The sequence below is a fragment of the Grus americana genome, chromosome 1, assembly GCF_028858705.1.
Source record: "Grus americana isolate bGruAme1 chromosome 1, bGruAme1.mat, whole genome shotgun sequence".
NCBI lineage: Eukaryota > Metazoa > Chordata > Aves > Gruiformes > Gruidae > Grus > Grus americana.
Genome location: NC_072852.1, coordinates 83,975,370 through 83,994,372, shown reverse-complemented (window position 1 = coordinate 83,994,372; position 19,003 = coordinate 83,975,370). Strand labels below are relative to the sequence as shown.

Sequence of the window (19,003 nt, the reverse complement as noted above, 5' to 3'; positions counted from 1 at the left end):
AATGATTACTGAAATGCCAGTGAGCAAATACATACAGTAACCCATCTATGAAAGCTCTGGATTTAATAATTAAGCAGCAGCTGTTGAAGAGATGACTGTATTCCTGTCTTCACTGCATTTTAGTACATTGCTTTTCTGATTTTGAACAAACTATACTAGAAAGTATTTTTTATGACAATAAAATAAATGCCATTGCCCATTGAACCTATTTCTTCCAAAGGGGGACAATTTTCTATTATGTAAGTATCTTGTCATGTTCAGGGCCATCAGATCTGGAATACCCTGCTACCAGGTGGTAATTACAGAGACTTCTTCAACGGGACAGTGATATGTTCTGGTATTCTGGCCCTCACTTCTTATACTCAGAGGCCAAGGTAAGCCAAGCAAACACTAGCTGTGTGAGAGAAAGAAGAGGAAGTGAAGCAGTTTCTTTGGTGGTTGATGACTCAGAAGTGCATAGTGCAGTCAAACGAACATTTGCAGTGGATCTCAGACCCGACAGTGAGAGGTGTCCAGAAATATTGTGACAGGCAGCCTGCTCTGGAACGCTAATGTCTCTGATTAGACCACTCTCATTTCTCTGGAGCTCCTGGGGATGGAAGGAAAAAGGGAAAAATAAAATTACACGATCCGTTTTTAAATTGGGAGCCACAAGACTCTGGCATAACTGCAAGTTTTGGATGCATTTTAGGCAGTTTTCCTGCTGTTTGGATGCATAACTAGCCATCTCGGAGAAAGTCATGACATGAGTCCCTCCTCTGACAGCAGAGAAGCTCTCTGAGAGAGGAGAAGAAGGTGGAATTTTGATCCTTTTTCAATTTAAGAGATTTTTTTCCCTAATTTACCTCTAAGATGAGTAGGTACCAGACTCATGCACTGAAATGCAGTCAGATAAGTAAGAGCCAGGAAGCTATGTTCCATGTATGTGGATTTTCTGGATCATCCTAACTCCCTTTGCGTGCACATTGTCTGAGGGACCTTCAGCACTATTTTATTGCTCATTTTGCCAAAAATGCCCTGCCATAGCATCACCTCCTAGGCACTGTTATACTACCAAGACACAAAAGGGGTTTTTCTCTTTGGAGAAGAATTTTTATCTTTTGTAGTTCAAAGTTAAATGATGACTAAATATGTCTTGGACAGTTACTTGCAACTGCAGCTAAGAGACAGGAATTTGTAATTCACTTAATCCCTTTCAGTTCCTATAGCCACGGATAAGATATGAATAGCTGGTGTTACCCAAGGTGTTGTGTGTTGGCTCTATCTCTCAGCTGTGCTTTACTCTCAGAATGTCAGAGCCAAGTCCATTTCCCCACCCACAAATTGCTCAGAAGGGGGACTTACATTAATGGTTTTAATCATGACTACTTGATCTGCCTCCTTGGCTGCTTTCTCTGCAATTTTGACAGTATCATTGTCCCAGTCAACAAAGTCCATGGCCATCATTCCTTCCACTGTACTGGGGAAAGAGTAAGGGGCAATGGGGAGGTGAAGAAAAACATAGAATCATAGAATCACAGAATTGTTTTGGCTGGAAGAGACCTTTAAGATCATCAAGCCCAACTGTTAAGAACAATGAGAAGATAAGGAAGGAGATGGGAGAAAAAAGATAAAGGAGGAGATTGTTAAAGTATCACAGTTGATAGATTCCTGCAACAAGGGAGTTCAACTTGGCAGATCCAGGTACATAGCTCTTTCTTCCCTATCAGCAGCATTTCATTTTCATTATCTTTTCCATTTGCCATTCCTCATAGCTACATTTTGCTCTGCTACTTTCAGAAATGTGTTGACTCAGGACTCACTCTGAGGCCTCCTGCTTGAGTATGTGTGCAATGTACAAAATGTCAGGGTAGCCCATACAACTGGAGATGTTGTTACGAGGGTAGTAGAAGAGGAATGTGAGACACATCTCATTCATGGTGCTTGGCCCACCCTGCAAAGACAAAAGGATGACTCAGAGCTCTGCTGAGACACAACGAGGAGACTATTTCTCCTCAGGAAAGCACTCTTGTTCACAGCTCATGCAGATCCTGTCTGCTTTAAAAAAAAAAAAAAAAAAAAGGAATTATTTTGTTTGTCTGAGAGTTAGAGAATCAAAGTATCCTCACAAGAGTCTGATAAATAGGTTACTCTGCACTTTTATAATGTAAATCTACTTATTCTCTCCTTCAGGAAAACTACCATATTTTTATTTCAATCTACAAGATCCCAAAATCTGAAACTTTGGAAAGTTAAACTAAAACATTCAGGGAATTAACGGAGTGTAACATCCAGATCAGAATTTTTTAGTTGATCCCTACTTTTGGAATGAGGCCAACCAAATCAAGTTATGAAGCTTCAGTATGACAATAATTGTTTACATGCAAAGTTCTGCAAAACTGATGTCTGGTCTGAATAAAAAGAACTAAAAAGAATGTTTTCATATTTTGAGAAGTCCAAATCAGATCTGTCACCAGATTATGCCAGTTTCTATATTTGACTTGCGCCTGTCCACTAAATCCATGTGTTCAATGATTGAAAACTGACTCGGCTGCAAGTTTTGCTACTTGCACTTGACGTTTTGGACAAGAGTTAGCTTGTATGGTATTAGACGCAACAGAGCTTTGGAATCTCTTCATAAGCCTATGGTAGGAGGGTCTTGCTGGAGACCAACTCTCCAACCGTGGAGCAACTGTGCAGGGCATGCCTCGGTATGTCTATAATATTGTGTCTGACACAAGAAGCTTTTGCCAGGGCTGTATTTGTTTGGGAAGAGAGAAATATCTGCCCAAAAGATTTTAATGGTAAAAAACTAATTTTAAAAGCAATGGAAGATTTGTAGGTAGAAAAACAAACTTACAAAAGTAATCCCTGACCGATCCAATGTCTGAAAGTTGCATTCAACCAGGATCTCATCACCCTAGGGAACACAGTAGGTCACACAGTCAGAGCAGTACAGGCAAAGCACACAAAACAACCGCTCACGACATGGGAACTAGGAAACTGTGTGAAAACAAGGGGTCACAGCCTGAAGTGGAAGGAAGGACAGAATATGTCGCTGTGCTCTGACACCTTTGGTACTGACCACCTCCCCAGCCCGCCCGCCCATGGCTACATCCCAGGGAAGGATCATACTGGCTTGATTATGAGGATTTCCTTCATGTCTCGAATCTCTTGCAGTCTGAAGTCATACTTATTGTCCTCACAGATGATCCTCAGCTGCTCACCATTCCTGGGGAAGACAAACAAGAGGAGAAAGTTGTAATGTTTCCAGGAAGGGGCGTGTAATAACGGATTCCTGGATGAAATAAAGAGCGCTGAGAAAAATCCCCTCCAGAAATCACGCCTCATCTCTTTCGCACCATAACTCACAGAATGTATTTTCAGCAACGGTCAGTCCCAAACATACAGTTGAAATTTCTCACCTAACCTTCTTTGGTCTGGAGTCCAAATATGGACTTTTTACATGTCAGTAACTGTTGTGCCTTGAAACTTTCACCTTTCAGATGACAGTCTGGGATCACAAAAACTAAGAACTCCAACACTTGCATTACAAAACACTGTCCTAACTATAAAGACTCTCTGACCCTAGCAGACTAGATTTGGCAGGCTGTGTAGGATCTCCCTTGCAGATGCAGATGTATCACACGTGAATTCTTCCTTGCTATTTCTACAGTGCTTCATGATATTACTTCTTAGGTGGTCTCTGCTTTGCTTGAGCTCTGCTTCTCCATCCAAGTTACAGGTCCTTAGATGTTGCTAAGTACATCCACAGTGCATGCTGCAAGGTGCATCAAGGCACCCAGCCCACAAATCTTTGGAAAGTGCTAGCTAGCGAGACAGAGGGAGGCTCACTCCTTGTCTCTTGCTCTCTAACATAGCAGTCCAAGTGTTAGGCCAGTTTGGGCTGGAGATCACAAGCATTGAAACTGAGGGATGGCTTTGAAGCCAATAGGTTTTATTGATGACTACTTTGCTCCTTTTCCAAGAGACAACCATGTTTGCCAGCTATAATGTGCGACTCCTGCAAGACACTGGCAGGCATAATTGGGGAGCAGATATATTCACAACGCACCTTTCAAGTTACAAGATCCCTGTTTATTTAGATTAGTTATAGCAGACTCAGTTTGTTTCCTAAGGTTCTTAAAAAGTTTTCCCCTGCTTTTGCCATGTCAGAATTAGGCCGCAGAAGCTGCTAGGTGAGTATTGTGCAGATACCATTGGCTATAGAGAGGAAAAGATGCATCACAAAATTATGCTGGTCCCACTTTTCTGTGGTTGCCTTTGAAAGAGCTTCTGGTCACTTGGCCCCATGCTTTGGCATGCTGGGGAGTAGGTAGAGAGGTGCAGGGCCAGGGTGTTTAAACCATGTTTGATTGTAGGCTGCCATTGGTGTTTAAGGATAACTGAGGAAGGCCGTCTTCAAGGGCAGATGTGCATTTTTGGAACAACCTAGATTCTTCTGAGTAATATTTCGTATCTGTGCTTGGAAGCCAACATCTGCCCTGCTCATGACTCAGCTTTGCATTGGTTGGGGGCGGGGGGAGGGAAGGCCAGGCACTCTGCTGTTCCACAGCTTGCCTACAGTGCAGTTCAGGTTCCCTGCATACCTACATGGTCAACTCGGTATGTGTGGAGGCTGCAGAGTGAGTCAGCATGTGAGGCAGTATGTGAGACAGTGCAGGGGTCTGGGGATTTGGCGTTAGAGCACAACCATCTAAGGCAATGCCAGAGTTTCCCCTTGCCATTCACATCACACCCCAGAGCATGCACCAGCAATGCCATCTAGACAGGCAGGGAACTTGATCTTGAAGGTGTCACAGTGAGCACGCTAAGATTAGAGTATCACTGCAGCATCTTGGCTACACTCATGTTGCTAAATATTCTAGGATGGTGGATTGTTCTATGACTCACTGGCACGGACTAAGTGTCTGTCTCCCTGTAACTGCAAAGTGGTGCTTGGCTCATGTTGGGTTATTCTGACATTAGAAACCTAAGGACGACATAGGTGTTATACCTGTACTACTGAGCACTTGGACCTCTATGATGCCTCTTTGGCCTAAAGCACAATTGTTTCTTAGTTCTGGGTTTGATTTTTTTTTTTTCCCCCCCAAATTCTAAGTGGCTGAAGTAGTGTTCAAATGTTATGCTGCAGACCATTATTTGCTGTTTTCATAGCTTGAAACTGAGAATTCACGCTTCATGGGCTGGGGTGTGATCAGAGAGTGCATAGGGGTGCTGAAGTTTTTAGTGCGACAGGATGGTGGAGGAAACCAAACCCAGTGTAGTTTTGCCCATACAGCCCACGGGAATCGGTACACACAATCCCCAGAACTGTGCCTGTGCAGTCTCAAGGTGAGTCTGGTTAGCAGAACCAAGCTATACAAGGGCACTGTCTAGCAGCTGATTAGTGTGGATGAGCAGCAGTCCAGTACTTGACCTCAATGCCTGGACCTGTTTTATTTAACAGAAAGCACAGTCCCGGCCTCTTAGTCTCTGCTGAGCTGACCCTTCTTTCCCTAGAAGCTAGTTCTTTGTACTATAATTCAGACACCACAGAGTCTCGTGCACTGACAGACAGATGGAGACTAAACTGGGAACATCATTCTCATCCACTCAAGCCCAAGAGGCAGGGACTGATCCCATGGCATGGGCAGCAATACTATGAGTTTCCTTCTCTTACCGGTATTGAGCAGCTTTCACTCCTCTGCCAGACAGGTGGGTGTGAAGCAAGTAGGCAAAGACATGCAGATCTGGAACCAGCATCCCATTCATCTGCAGTTCAAAATGAAGTAGGTCAAAGCCTGGCAGTCAGAGCTCAGCACTATGTTTCAGACCTGCCCATCAAGTCAAAAGCTTGATGAAACTCGTGTAATTGTCAGCTTAACTTTTTTTTTTTTTTTTCTTTAAAAAGAGGTTGAAGCCCATTTCCTTAGGCAGGTCACTACTCATTGAAAGGTTGCGGTGGTGAGCCTTTCTGAAAATTGCTCTTCTGGCTTTAGATACTCTGGCATAGTTGTCTGAGTTTGTGATAACTCATGCTGGGTACTGTAAGCATATCTTGCTATCAGCTATGTAAAAAAACAAAGACAAGATACCGGAGAGGTAATAAGTTAAACATGCAGATACATGAACTGTAAGAAAGAGCAGATAATAGAAAAAGTAAAAGCAGAAATTGTAAGACACTGATCAATGGGCCATTAAAAGAACCATCAAAATGTAAACCTTAAAAGGTTCAAAGAAAATCTTTGAAAACTGATGAAAAGAAGAAAAACAAGATTACTTCAGGGAGCAAACTTATGGGGACTGTGGCACTGCGTAAAACTTAGGATGTTCTAAGTGGATTGTGGGAACACACAAAATTTATTGTGGGATGCTTAGGGAAGAGAACAAAAGTAGGGAAAGAGAGAAACAAACATGGGAAAATGGAGACAGGAAGAGGAGAGTCCAGTTGTACTTAAACTGCTGGTCAGTATGTTTGTCTGACCAAGACTGGTACCTGATCGCTGCAGTCTATACTATCTTATTAAACTCTGTTCCTGACTATTTTCTATGTGTGTTCTCTATACTATATATATGTGTGTGCCTGCGTTTTTAGGGTGGGCTGATCTACCAGGGAACTTCAAGCTGGAAAGACCCAAGGTCCAGGCCAGAGACTGCATAAAATGGACCCTGGATCTGTGCACAGATGCTGAAAGGACTTGTGGTCTGGACCAGAAATCAGAGACCCACAAATGTGATTACATATGGGAGATGAGTGAGTGAGTGTATGGTTGTGTTCCTCTGGTGAACTTTAAGCCTGATTAGTCAGAGAGGAAGAAGAGGATTGGGTCCTATGTGTTGTCCATGCTCGTGTGGGCATCATTTGCGTCTGTGTGGTGCCTGTCAAAGTACTATACTCCTGTCTATGTTGATCTGTTCGCGGCCAGCTGAGTCTGCTCTCTGAGTGTGTGTATTTGGGTAGGCTGTGGGTGTCTGTATCTTTGGAGTTTGCCCCCAACCTCAGCACTGACGGGGCCTGGAGAAGAGGAAAGTGGCAACCTCATGTCTAGCAGTCCTGGAGAGGATAAATCCCCTGGATCCCATACTCCACTGAGGCTGATTATTGTTATCAGCCTCTTGGCTGTGTTTTGAGGGATGTTAGATCTCCGCTCTAGAAGTCCCTTCTTGACCTGAGAGATAGCACCACATCCTCTCAGGCTGGTACCTGCCTTCCTGCACCAGTATCACACACCTATGGTGGGACAAAGGCCTCTTGCATGTGGTGGAGAAGACTCCCTTGGGGGTCTTGGGAAGTCACTGCATCCTTTGGGTTTTGTTTCCCTTTCACTTAGATGGGGTGAATAGGTATTCGAGCCACGGTTCTGATATGCTTACACAGCCCTGCTAATGCTCGTGGGCCAAGTCTTGGGGGTCTTCTGAGCAGTTTTATTGGAATAGATATCCATATTTCAATATGCAGAAATGAAGGCTAAGATGGCACCCTGTACCAAATGGCTTTTGGACATGTCTAGAGCAAGATGAAAACCCAAAGTAGGAAAGATCAAGAAGGATTTCTTATGGCTTTGCCAACACTCACTTCATCAAACTGACTGGAATTGCAAAGACCGTAAGATCTGTAGGATTCTGCTCCAGGAGGAATGAAATGCACAGGGAAAGTGAAGATGCCTGTTTGCAGAACCCCCACGTCATATTTCCGTAGCTCAGGTGTATAGTAGATTCGTATCCCTGAGCTGTCGATCAAGCCTGTGAAAGAAAAATGACCGCTTCTTCAGAATGAAGAATGACTCCAGAAACATCAGAAGTGGGGCCTGAAGCACAAACACAATTCCCAGTCACAGGTCGGGAACAGGCACGGATTAACAGGAAGGCCTGCTTATAGTCTCAGACGATTCTCATAAAATTACTCCACACTTTTGTTTCCTCTTGTAAAATGATAGCAAATACCATGGTGGCATTCTTCATCACCTGTCATAAGGACTGAGTGCTGGAGGTCATGGTAGAAGCCTGAGATGGTATTATTAGGCTCTCAGGACTTCATCCTGACCCTTGATACAGCTATTTCTCCTGCAGCCACTCTGTCCCTTCCCACTCTGCTCCTTTTTCCCATGATGCCCACATTTCCCTGACATTTTCCCTAACACTCCCACTAGTTACATAGCAGAAAAATGTGCTCAGCTTTTTTGATGGCAAGATGTGTCTAATCTAAGCAGATATAGCTATCTGTGTTTCTAAAGCTAGTTTAAGTTCTTAAATGGGAGTCCAGTCTGGTTGACTCTTACTGTCCTGAAGGTTGTACAAAGCAGCATATGAAAGGATTTCATGCAGAAGGATTTCATTTCTAGTAGGCATGTAGATGAGGTCTGAAACTTCCATCCTGAAGATGTTCTTTGTCAGACAACTGTCAAGCATTACCCACCTGGTAACAAGTCAAAATTGCTGTAATGGATTTCTAGTCGGATGTACTGAGGGTCCCAAGGTGTCCCTATGGAAACTGCAGCTTCATCTGGAAATTGGTAAGACTAAAGAGGAAGAGGAGGAATAAAGTTATATGGAGTAGTTAGTTTGTAACACTTTTCTGTTTTTTTCTTGACTGGAAACTTACAAAAAGAAAGTTTTTATTTTCTTACATTTCTGAATATTTATTTAGACGTTGTTAGAACAACAAGGGTGGTACTGTTCATAACAAGAAATGGGACCTGCAGGCTCACCTGTCCTCCAACAGCCCAGCCCACAAGCACCTGAGAGCACAGGGAAAAATCCGGATTGGCTCCGTAGCAATCATCTATGCCACCGGGTAACACGCTGGCGTTGCCACAGGCATAAACAAGAATATGATGAACCAACGTTATGTTGTGGGGTGTTATTATAGGTTCGAACTGTAACCAAAAGAAAAAGTCAAAAAGAGTTATTGTCAACCCTAAAATATTTCTTTCCCAGGCAACTGGAAAGAGCAGTTAACCATAACTTAAGCAAACACATAATCTTATTCACAAAATAGATGGTAAACTGGATGATGCTTTATCTACTTATTTTGGTATGCACTCAGCAGAGTCCATTTTTCCAGAAAGGATTTGCATCTTCCTCTAAAGCACCTCTCCTTCATCAGAATTGCAGGGATGTTTATTTGACCTGTTATGCTGAGCAGTGTGGTTCCAGACTAGAAATGTAAATAGTTTACTTCATACACAGTTATGTTGGCTGCAAAGCAAGATAAGGGACCTTGATCTCAGATTCACTGTAATTCACTGCTCCCCTCAGTTGTGCCAAAAGTACTAGCATCCATAGTTTAAATAAAATAGTTTAAAATAAACCCTGCAAATAGCTTTTTACCAGCACTGATGAGATCAGGCCTCGAAATCCTGATGTTACCACAAGAACTGACTAAAACTCCTGAGTTTGTTCTGTAGGTTACCTGTTAAATTCTTCTTTTTTTCCAGTCCATGTAAATTCTTCCCTATGAAATTTTGCTTTATGCCATTGCAGTGGAACATCTCTTTTTAAACCTTCAAAACCCAGGAAACTAAGAAGGGTTGCTTGACCTTGAAGCAAAGTCATCTTAATTTGAGAATTAAACTAGGCTTGCTTTGGAAAATTCCTGTTTCTTTTCTTTGACCTACATTTTTGCATATTCAGTCTTGAAAACAGAACTGCAAAAATGTTGCTTCTGCTTTTCATAGAAAAATTCTTAGCAATTTCCAAGGATGAAAGCAAAAGTCCTTTCAAATATAGAAAATTCTGGAGGCTCCCTTTGCTCTCAAAGATACCAACAGGTAACACGGCCTGAGCTCACCACACTGAGACATCAGACTTGTAGCAAGGTTTCTTCAGGTGTGATGTACATAAAGACAAAAGTAATTCCAAAGCTAGAAACAAGACAGAGCTTATCTCCACACAAGCCAGACAAATTAGCTGGCTCATCCCAATGGCACTGAAGGACAGATGGAATGCTCCCAAATTTATACTAAAATGCTGTAAAAGGCAGAATTGAATGGATGATTGAAGGAGCAAGGCTGTCCTGTCCTGTTTTTTCTTGAGTAATACAGCCTGCAAGTTTACCTTGTAGATATGGTGTTTCTGCTTGACCATGGGCAGTGGGATAAAGGTACAGGCATACTTGGTTTCTTCAACTGGAACAGCAAACTGGCAAAGAAACAGACACACGAGTCACCTGAAGGTTCCCTTGGCAACTCAGCAATGTCCACGGGGAATTGGAGAAGCCAAAGGGAGGCAGTGCAAGGAGAATGAGACCCAGAACTGGAGAGAGCAGGAAGGATGATGCATTTAGCAAGCGTTTTTGATAACAATGAGATGAGAAGATGAGACTGCATTCTGGTGAAAGGTGAACACATGTCAGCTCCACCAGGTCTTAAATTCTTTTCCTTTCATATCTTTTTTTTTTTTTTTCCTCCCAAAAGGGAATTGCATTATTAATTTGCCTATTATAACATGAACTGAGCATAGGAAGCATCCATCCAGTTCAATATACATTCTTAACTGCTGGTTTTCTGGAGTCACAAGCACAACACATGATAGCACTAATCCCACAGATCTTGACATAAAAATACTGCCCCTCTTTCCTATGCAATAATGCCCACGCTGATGAGCAGATTCTGCTTCGTCTTGAGTAAGTGCTGCCTGTGTGGGCTGATGCTGCTTAAAGAGGGAAGGTGTTAATGCAATACCACACTGAGCTGGTACTTTTGGACTCCTTTTGACAAGGATGGTGTATGTACCACGAGGTGATGCTAACGAGGGGCTCCAGCTCTCCTGGCGAATCCTTATATCTGACACTGAGATGCTGCACAAGTTAACACTGGAGGCAGCACACACAGTAGCGTGTATTGCATTTTCTGAGCTTTTAGCCAGACTTTTCACAGAGCATTTAAATGTATACTCATTATTTCTCTTCTCTGTGATATTGTGTAGCTCCCATGAAAATCAGTAAATATCTTCAGTATATTATTGATATTTTTATATGGGTCTATATGGATGGAACAATAGCCCTGTATACATAAGTGCCTGAGTTAATAATTCTGTTGCAATTCAATAGCACCACAGCCTGTGTTTGGCTCCTTAAACTCTAGTCAAGGGAACAGGCTACACCTTACAGCATCTTCTTAACAAGTAAGCCTTTTGACCTCCACACAGCAAGCCTTCCCTTCTCACTTCATTCCCACTCTTGCCAGCTCTATTTGCATGTTTCCAAGATCAGTCATGCCCATTTCTCAACCTGTGCAATCCAAATGTTCAGCATGGTCATGATCAACTTTGCAAAGAAAGGCAGAAGAAGGGAATCTTTTTAACATGTCCAGTAATGCTGTTATCCAATACTTACATTGTCCAGCCTCAGGTCATAGGTGAAGAATATTTTGGGATCAGTTGAGTCAGATGGGCCTCTGTACCTCATCAGGAAAAGAGATTTGGAAAATCTTTGGCCTTTAAAGAAGTGGACTGTGTCATCAGTGCCAAAAGCAGTAACAAGACGTGCTGTGTCCATCTGTAATGGGAGTGTTTAATTGGAAAATCTCCTTCATTCCTTTCCATCAACCACGCACCCAAGTATTCACCCTACATCATGTGCCTTATACCACTGCACATGTATTAAAATGCTATCCACATACTAACCCTGTGCAATTAAAAGTCACCGAAAATAATACAATCATGTGTATTTGGTACATACCTAGACATGCAGACAATATGTCAGAACATACAACAGAAAGTAAACAGTGTAACACAGAAGATTTGTCTGGTCCAGACAGAGACATGTTTTTTTCCCAAAGAGAGGGTGCTAGCTAGAAAAGACCCAAGGTATGTGGCAAACAAGAAAGAGATAGAGAAATTAGGAGGATTTTGAAGACCTGTGTTCAAGCTTGAGAAAATGTTGAGATTTATATCTTCCCAGTTCTTTGATGGAAAACATTATAAGAAAACATCAATGACATCAAAATAGTGCCCTTGAAATGGGCATTATAAACGTGGCCATATGGTTCCATTTTTTTGTTATATTCCTGTTATTGTACTGACATGAGAAAAACCTGTCATTCTCAGATCTGGTCTGGGGGATCTGGGAATACAATGGGACACGAGAGCATGTTTGTTTGGGATGTTGCTTGAGCAACCCCCTTTCTTACTGTGATATCCAGGTCATTCACGTCACACGTCCGGAGGTGGCGTTTGAACAGCATGGTGGTGGAGGTTTCATTTTCCATTACTGACAGCAGTTGGTAGTCCTGGCTCTCATCTTCCTCAAGGGTTGCCTCATCTACCACATGACAATCCTGGAAAAGGAATGGTAGTCAAAGAAATAGAGAGAAGAGCTTCTGCTTCCTACACTCCAAGAAGTCATGTTTCCAAGTACCACTGGTGGGAACTGAGTAATTATCAAATTTACCCCACCTGGAGTACTGCATCCAGCTCTGGGGGCCCCAGTACAGGAGAGACATGGAGCTGTTGGAGAGAGTCCAGAGGAGGGCCACAAAGATGATCAGAGGGCTGGAGCACCTCTCCTGTGAGGACAGGCTGAGAGAGTTGGGATTGTTCAGCCTGGAGAAGAGAAGGCTCCGGGGAGATCTAATTGTGGCCTTCCAGTACCTGAAGGGGGCCTACAGGACAGATGGTGAGGGACTGTTTATCAGGGAGTGTAGTGACAGGACAAGGGGTAATGGGTTTAAGCTGAAGGAGGGTTGATTTAGATTAGATGTTAGAAAGAAATTCTTCACTGTGAGGGTGGTGAGGCACTGGAACAGGTTGCCCAGAGAGGTTGTGGAGGCCCCATCCCTGGAAGTGTTCAAGACCAGGCTGGATGAGACTTTGGGCAATGTGGTCTAGTGGAGGGTGTCCCTGCCCATGGCAGGGGGGTTGGAACTGGATGATCTTTGAAGTCCCTTCCAACCCAAACCATTCTATGATTCTATTATTCTAGTATTTTATTCTCCAAAAAGCTCCTCTGCTTTCACTGGTGATTTCCACAAACCAGTTGAAGGGAACTCGCATCCAGTCCCTGCTATATCCAGCTGCTCAAGGAAAGAGCAGCCCCTGGGTCCCATCACCCAGAGCATGGCCTGGATAGGATGGATCCTAGAGGATCTTCTCTGCTCCCTGAGTGACCTACTGCACTCTGGGGAATTTTAGCACGTCTGGCTCAATCACACAGGGTGGGAAGTAAAATAAGCCCTGTTGAAGAACAGAGGTAGTTCAAAAGTAAAATATTTTGAGCGTACCAAAGCTTCTACTTTAACTCTTAATTTTTCCATGCCACCTGGAACCAGGGCCTGGTTGTGGACGCTAAGCTCTCCTAGAAACTACAAGCTAACCAATGGCTTTAGCAGCATAGGCCTTAGTGAAAAAGACAAATAATGCATGAATGAGATCATCAAATAGTCATTATTTGGTAAAAAGGTACAGAAACATGAGGCACAGTTTGACAAGCATCTAAATGTCTAATTCCTGTAGAAATCTTGCTGGGAACTGAATGAGCCACAATAACTGCTGCTATGAAAATATGAGGTGAAAAGGTGGGACTGTACACACAGCAGTGGAAAGGGAAGAAGGATAAAAAGGAGTAAAGCTCCAAGTTGACTGACTGAGATCACATCATATTTTTGTGGTGAAGGAGTTCAAATGACCAGAAATGAGAAGGCAGCAGCTGCAGACAGGATGAAAATGTCTCCAAGAGAAACCTGCAACATAATAAAGCAAATGTCTCCCTAATGTAGAGCCATTAGGTGCTACATTGAAAAGATTTGGTGCAATATTCGACTTTGGAGGGATGAAAGAGAAAAATTTTACCAGACAAGAGTCTAGTCAAGGAAGAATATTTTTATGTGAAATCCTTCCTCGTATTTTTTCCTCTCATCTCTGTTCCTTTAAGTGATTATTTCAAAACCTGCTTGCAGCTTTTGCTAAATTTCCCAGTATCTCCTCTAATATTCTTTCTTCCACTTGAATTTATCCATGGATTTGGAGTTTCAGATTACGCTAAGCAATTTTTCTGTAACCCAAATCCTCACTTTACAAAGGGACATATCATGGTTTGAAAACACAACTTTTGTTTTTCTAGTGTTTTGAAATACCTGTTGCACTCTTTCATTAAAAGTTCCAAATTCAAAGATAAGTAGCCTGCAAATGAACTACTTTGAAGTAAATAAAATATTTAAAATTAAATATACCTTATGAAAGAGGAAGGCAGTAAACAGCTGAAACCCACCACCACCACCACCTTTCTGAAAACAAGCCTTTTTACTAGTTTTTTGACCCATTGGACATTACTCAGATAATGACTTTGTTAACGGTTGTAGTAAAGGGGAAAATGAAAACAAAAACCAAGGATGCGAGAGAGGGGGAGTTAGGAGGAGGAATGCAAATGGAAAACCTCACTTAAACTCCATTTACAGTAACTAGCATATTTTTCCTTCAAATTGTCTGTTCCACGGGTTCAGTGGATGTGATATACAGCCCACTGAGCAAATGTGGATTTTTGTGTTCATTAATGTGTTTGCTTACTGGAATGTCTCCAGACCTAAACAATTGGGAGATATTTTCTGATATGTAAAAGAGTTGAAAAAACCTAAAACTTCTGTGGGACCAAAATTATTTTCTAACATAAACAAAGAGTTTCGGCTACCAATGCAGAAAAACATTGAAAATGTAAAGTATCGCTTCTGAAAATAATGGAATGTTTAATATTTTTGAAACCAAACACTTCAATTTTTCCTTTCAGGACGTTCTTTTAGGAGAAATTAAATGCTTTGGGTTTACTCCAAATCACTTTTTTAAAAATCATTATTAAAAAATAAAGAACAAGCATTTCTTCTAAATTGATCATAACTTTTCCCCCTGTAGTCATTCACAGCCAAAAATTCCCTGTCTGTATTACAACCACAAAAAGATTTCAAAACTGGCTTTTACAAAAGCGGTTTCGCAATCAGCTAGCGACCATAAATAAGGCTAGCTACCTCACCCCTTCCAAAGTTCACCCATTTTAGACAAGCATCAAGACATATTTCATGCAAAACATGTTTTACTGTTGTGTGAAAAGGGAACTGAAAACAGCTGAACAAAATTAAACCACTGTGACCAGCAAACATTTCATTCAGCATCAACTCTTTTTCTTTCTGTATCTGGACAACATTAAACCACCTGTTTCTCTTTCATGTTTAAAACAAAACAAAACAACCCAAACCCCCCACCACTCTGAGGGGGTTTTTTAGCACCTTCAGTGGTATTTTGTTCCTCTAAACTCTAGATGTTTTAACGTAAGGCATCTATCTTTAGTGATTGCCTTTACAGACAATGGGAAAACCAGCAAGTCCCAAGGTTGTCATATCTTTTTCCTGAGGGAAACAGTTAAGGTCGTCAGGAAGAAGCAGCTTTTGGAGGTGAACATGTCTCTACTTACTGCAGAGGAAACCAAATAAATTAACCTCTGAAGAGCTTCAGTGAGGGAAAACATGGGAGTTTCATCTGATGCCTGGCTGAACTGACCTCTGGTTTGGATGAATCAGAAGTTACACTCCCAGCAGCCTCTTCTAGCTTCATGGTAGGTGATTGCTTCAGTCATATCCAATCGGTTCTAGCTGTGGTTTTGACTTGCAGATGGAATCAGTTTATTTGCCTAAACCACTTTATCTAGTGCCATCTGGGATACCATAGGGTATCATCTCAGGTATCTGCATGGGGCTAGCAGGTATGACACAGGACCTGCAGAAGACCTGGGCTCTTCTGGACTGTCAGTCCGAAGCCATGTCAACTAAGCATCTCAAATGGCCTCGGACATCTACCTTTAGCCAGTTGAGCCCATATGCTTTCAAGCCAATATACTTGGAGCATGACCCTTGGGCAAAGGGGGATGCAGAGGAAGTCTTTTCAACTTACAGAGAAGTAGATGCTGCCATTTGGGAAGACACCTCCTATCACAATGTCAGAGCCAGGCAACTCTCCATGAGGGCTGAATCCAAATGCCACCCAGCCAGTTGTATGGACCTGCAGCTCAAATGTCATCATCTCCTGTTCGTCATGGTCCCAGCGGAGGCAGACCATGTTTGAAGGCTCCAGCAAGATGGAGAAACGCAGCAGTGGAGGTGCAGGCTGACCAGAACAAAAGGATGGGAAGAACAAGAGGAAGAGCACAGCCTTGATTCTTAAGAGAACGGCCATCATCAACAGGACTACTGCAGTTTCTGAGTCTTGCTGATACCTTGGGTAGCTATTCTGTTATGAGGGGCCCAGTTTATATGAAGTGCATGAGGCTGGGCCTGTTGCCAGAAAGGAGGAGTGGAAATTGACTGTTCTGTATCCAATTTAACCTGTAGGAAAGATCAACACTTTACATAATATGTCCTGGCACCCTGCCTCAGTGAAACCATACTAAGCCATCCCATACACATCTTAAAACATTTTTAAGAGCTGTTTTGTACAACACAACAGAAAAAAGCAACCTCCTACCCAGTACTCCTCAGAGTGGGTGAATGCTGGCTCTCCTCAACAAGGAAAAGGGGCTCTTCTGACTAACTTGCCTTTCTGTTGCACATGCTGACATGAACCCTGACTATGCCACCCTACTGTCTGGTGTGATGATTATTGGCAAGTTTGTTGGGAATGGGCTGGTGAGTCTTAGTGCCATGGCTTATCAGAGGCAGCTACTGTGGCAGGTAAAAAGGGCTCCTGGACTGTAGGGGAATAAGAGAATAAGAAAAATGCCTTTGCTCCATGCACTATACCTTGGTGGGAGTGAGTGGAAGGAGAAAACGGCATGATCTGTTGCCCTGCCTAAGACCTTTCAGCATAATAATATGAAAACCAAAGAGCCTCAGCAGGTTTCCAACCAGTTCTGCCAGGAAGTACCTTGTGCATCTCATCTTATGTTTGCCCAGTTGCATAATCCACTACAAACCACAGCCCAGGTCTATGGATTTTGAATAACGTGGTAATTTATTCCTATTTACTTGCTAGGAAAGCCTAGAAAAGCCCATTTGTATTAATCCAAGACAAGTGCTCGCAGAACAGATGAGTAACAGAGAAGGAGAGATATCTAATCTGATCTTCAGGGACAGGGCTTAAACAGATCAAATTGCATACAGATTGCTTGAATCCCAGGTTACTTTGTTGACAGTCCTACTGTAGACAGCAAGTATATTTGGGGTTTCTTTTGTGAATTATCTAACACAATGCCAACATTTTAATTTTTTTCTGCTCCAAAGAGGCCCAAGACACTGTTCTGGCAACACTAGGCAGGGCTGAGGGATATGGTAATGCAAAGCAAGTATTTCAAGGCTAGGACAGCACAGGGATATCAAAACTGAGGGACTTCAGCTCCTCTGTGGGGAGAACCAAAGACAGAGTGAATGATGAAGTGGGGAGGGAAAAAGTCCACTCTTAAACAGAAAATCCCTTTCTCACATGGTAGGGAGCATGAGATTAGGGGATGCAATTGAGACACTGCTGAAATACATGACTGTCCTGGGATTACAAGGAGGGATGGTTTAGCTGTGTGACAAAGATTAGAATTGTATGGTTTCTTTGATGGAGCAGGATGTGGTGGTTGTATGCCAGTGCTGAGACGTGGGAGAGATATCCAGGAACAGGAAGATACCACAGATTGGCAGTGAGCAACATGCCAAAGAAGATTGTAAAATTAAAGATGACCTGATTAGAGGAAAGAAGATAAAACTGCTTCCTTTAAAAAACTAAGTGCTCATACAGGAGCCAAGTGTGAAAAGAAAGAGGAGAGTCAGAACCACAGGGTGCGACGGCACACCTGAGGATCTGCCTCAGGCAGCAGACAGACACAGAGAGAGAAGAGGAAAGCAGTGATGTTTCACTGAGTTTTCCCCTTGGGGATTATGATGATGTACAACAAACTCAGGAAGTGAAGGAGAATGAAAGTGTTATGCCCAGTACTCTTTTGAAATGACCCTGAAGGCTCCACTGCTGAAACCCTTTGCCAACAGCACGCATGTCCCTGACACACAGCCAACTCCAACCCCCACATCTCCCCAGCTCAATGACTCCCTATTGCAGTGCAGGATGGGAAGCATAAGATTCCTGTTATAGCCAGTTGAACTGATGCCAGTGTTTAATTTCACAATATTTGACCTTCTGTTGAGGTTATTTAACACCTTTGCTTGTTCTTGGTCATTGGGCAAATCATGCCTGACAAACTTGGTGACCTTCTATGATGGGGTGACAGCATCCGTGGATAAGGGAAGGGCAACTGACGTCATCTACCTGGACTTGTGCAAGGCATTTGACACTGTCCCGCACGACATCCTTGTCTCTAAATTGGAGGGACATGGATTCAATGGATGGACCATTCGGTGGATAAGGAATTGGCTGGATGGTCACACTCAAAGAGTTGTGATCAACGGCTCAATGTCCAAGTGGAGAACAGTGACAAGTGGTGTTCCTCAGGGGTCGGTACTGGGACCGGCACTGTTCAGCATCTTTGTCGGCGACATGGACAATGGGATCGAGTGCACCCTCAGCAAGTTTGCTGACGACACCAAGCTGTGTGGTGGGGTAGACACGCTGGAGGGAAGGGATGCCATCCAGAGGGACCTTGACAGGCTGGAGAGGTGGGCCTGTGAGAACTGCATGAAGTTCAACAAGGCCAAGTGCAAGGTCCTGCATGTGGGTCGGCACAATCCCAAGTACAGCTACAGGCTGGGCGAGGAATGGATTGAAAGCAGCCCCGAGGAGAAGGCCTTGGGGTTATTGATTGATGAGAAGCTCAACATGAGCCGGCAGTGTGTGCTTGCAGCCCAGAAAGCCAACCGTGTCCTGGGCTGCATCAAAAGAGGTGTGACCAGCAGGTCGAGGGAGGTGATCTTGCCCCTCTACTCCGCTCTGGTGAGACCCCACCTGGAGTACTGCATCTGGCTCTGGGGGCCCCAGTACAGGAGAGACATGGAGCTGTTGGAGCGAGTCCAGAGGAGGGCCACGAAGCTGATGGGAGGGCTGGAGCACCTCTCCTATGAGGACAGGCTGAGAGAGTTGGGATTGTTCAGCCTGGAGAAAAGGCGGC

At 43.3% G+C, this 19,003-nt stretch overlaps 1 protein-coding gene across 1 annotated transcript; it reads right to left on the bottom strand.

Moving 5' to 3' along the window:
- Positions 1 to 349: 349 nt before the first annotated feature.
- Positions 350 to 16,137, bottom strand: LOC129201489 (putative DBH-like monooxygenase protein 2). The gene is made up of 13 exons (XM_054812874.1): positions 15,856 to 16,137; positions 12,114 to 12,260; positions 11,318 to 11,479; positions 10,039 to 10,122; positions 8,691 to 8,858; positions 8,399 to 8,501; positions 7,559 to 7,725; positions 5,663 to 5,754; positions 3,115 to 3,211; positions 2,840 to 2,899; positions 1,803 to 1,933; positions 1,345 to 1,459; positions 350 to 589 (listed from the first exon to the last, which is right to left on the bottom strand). The coding sequence occupies exons 1-13, from the start codon at positions 16,135 to 16,137 to the stop codon at positions 350 to 352; spliced, it is 1,848 nt and encodes a 615-aa protein (XP_054668849.1).
- Between the last annotated feature and the right edge of the window lie 2,866 nt (positions 16,138 to 19,003).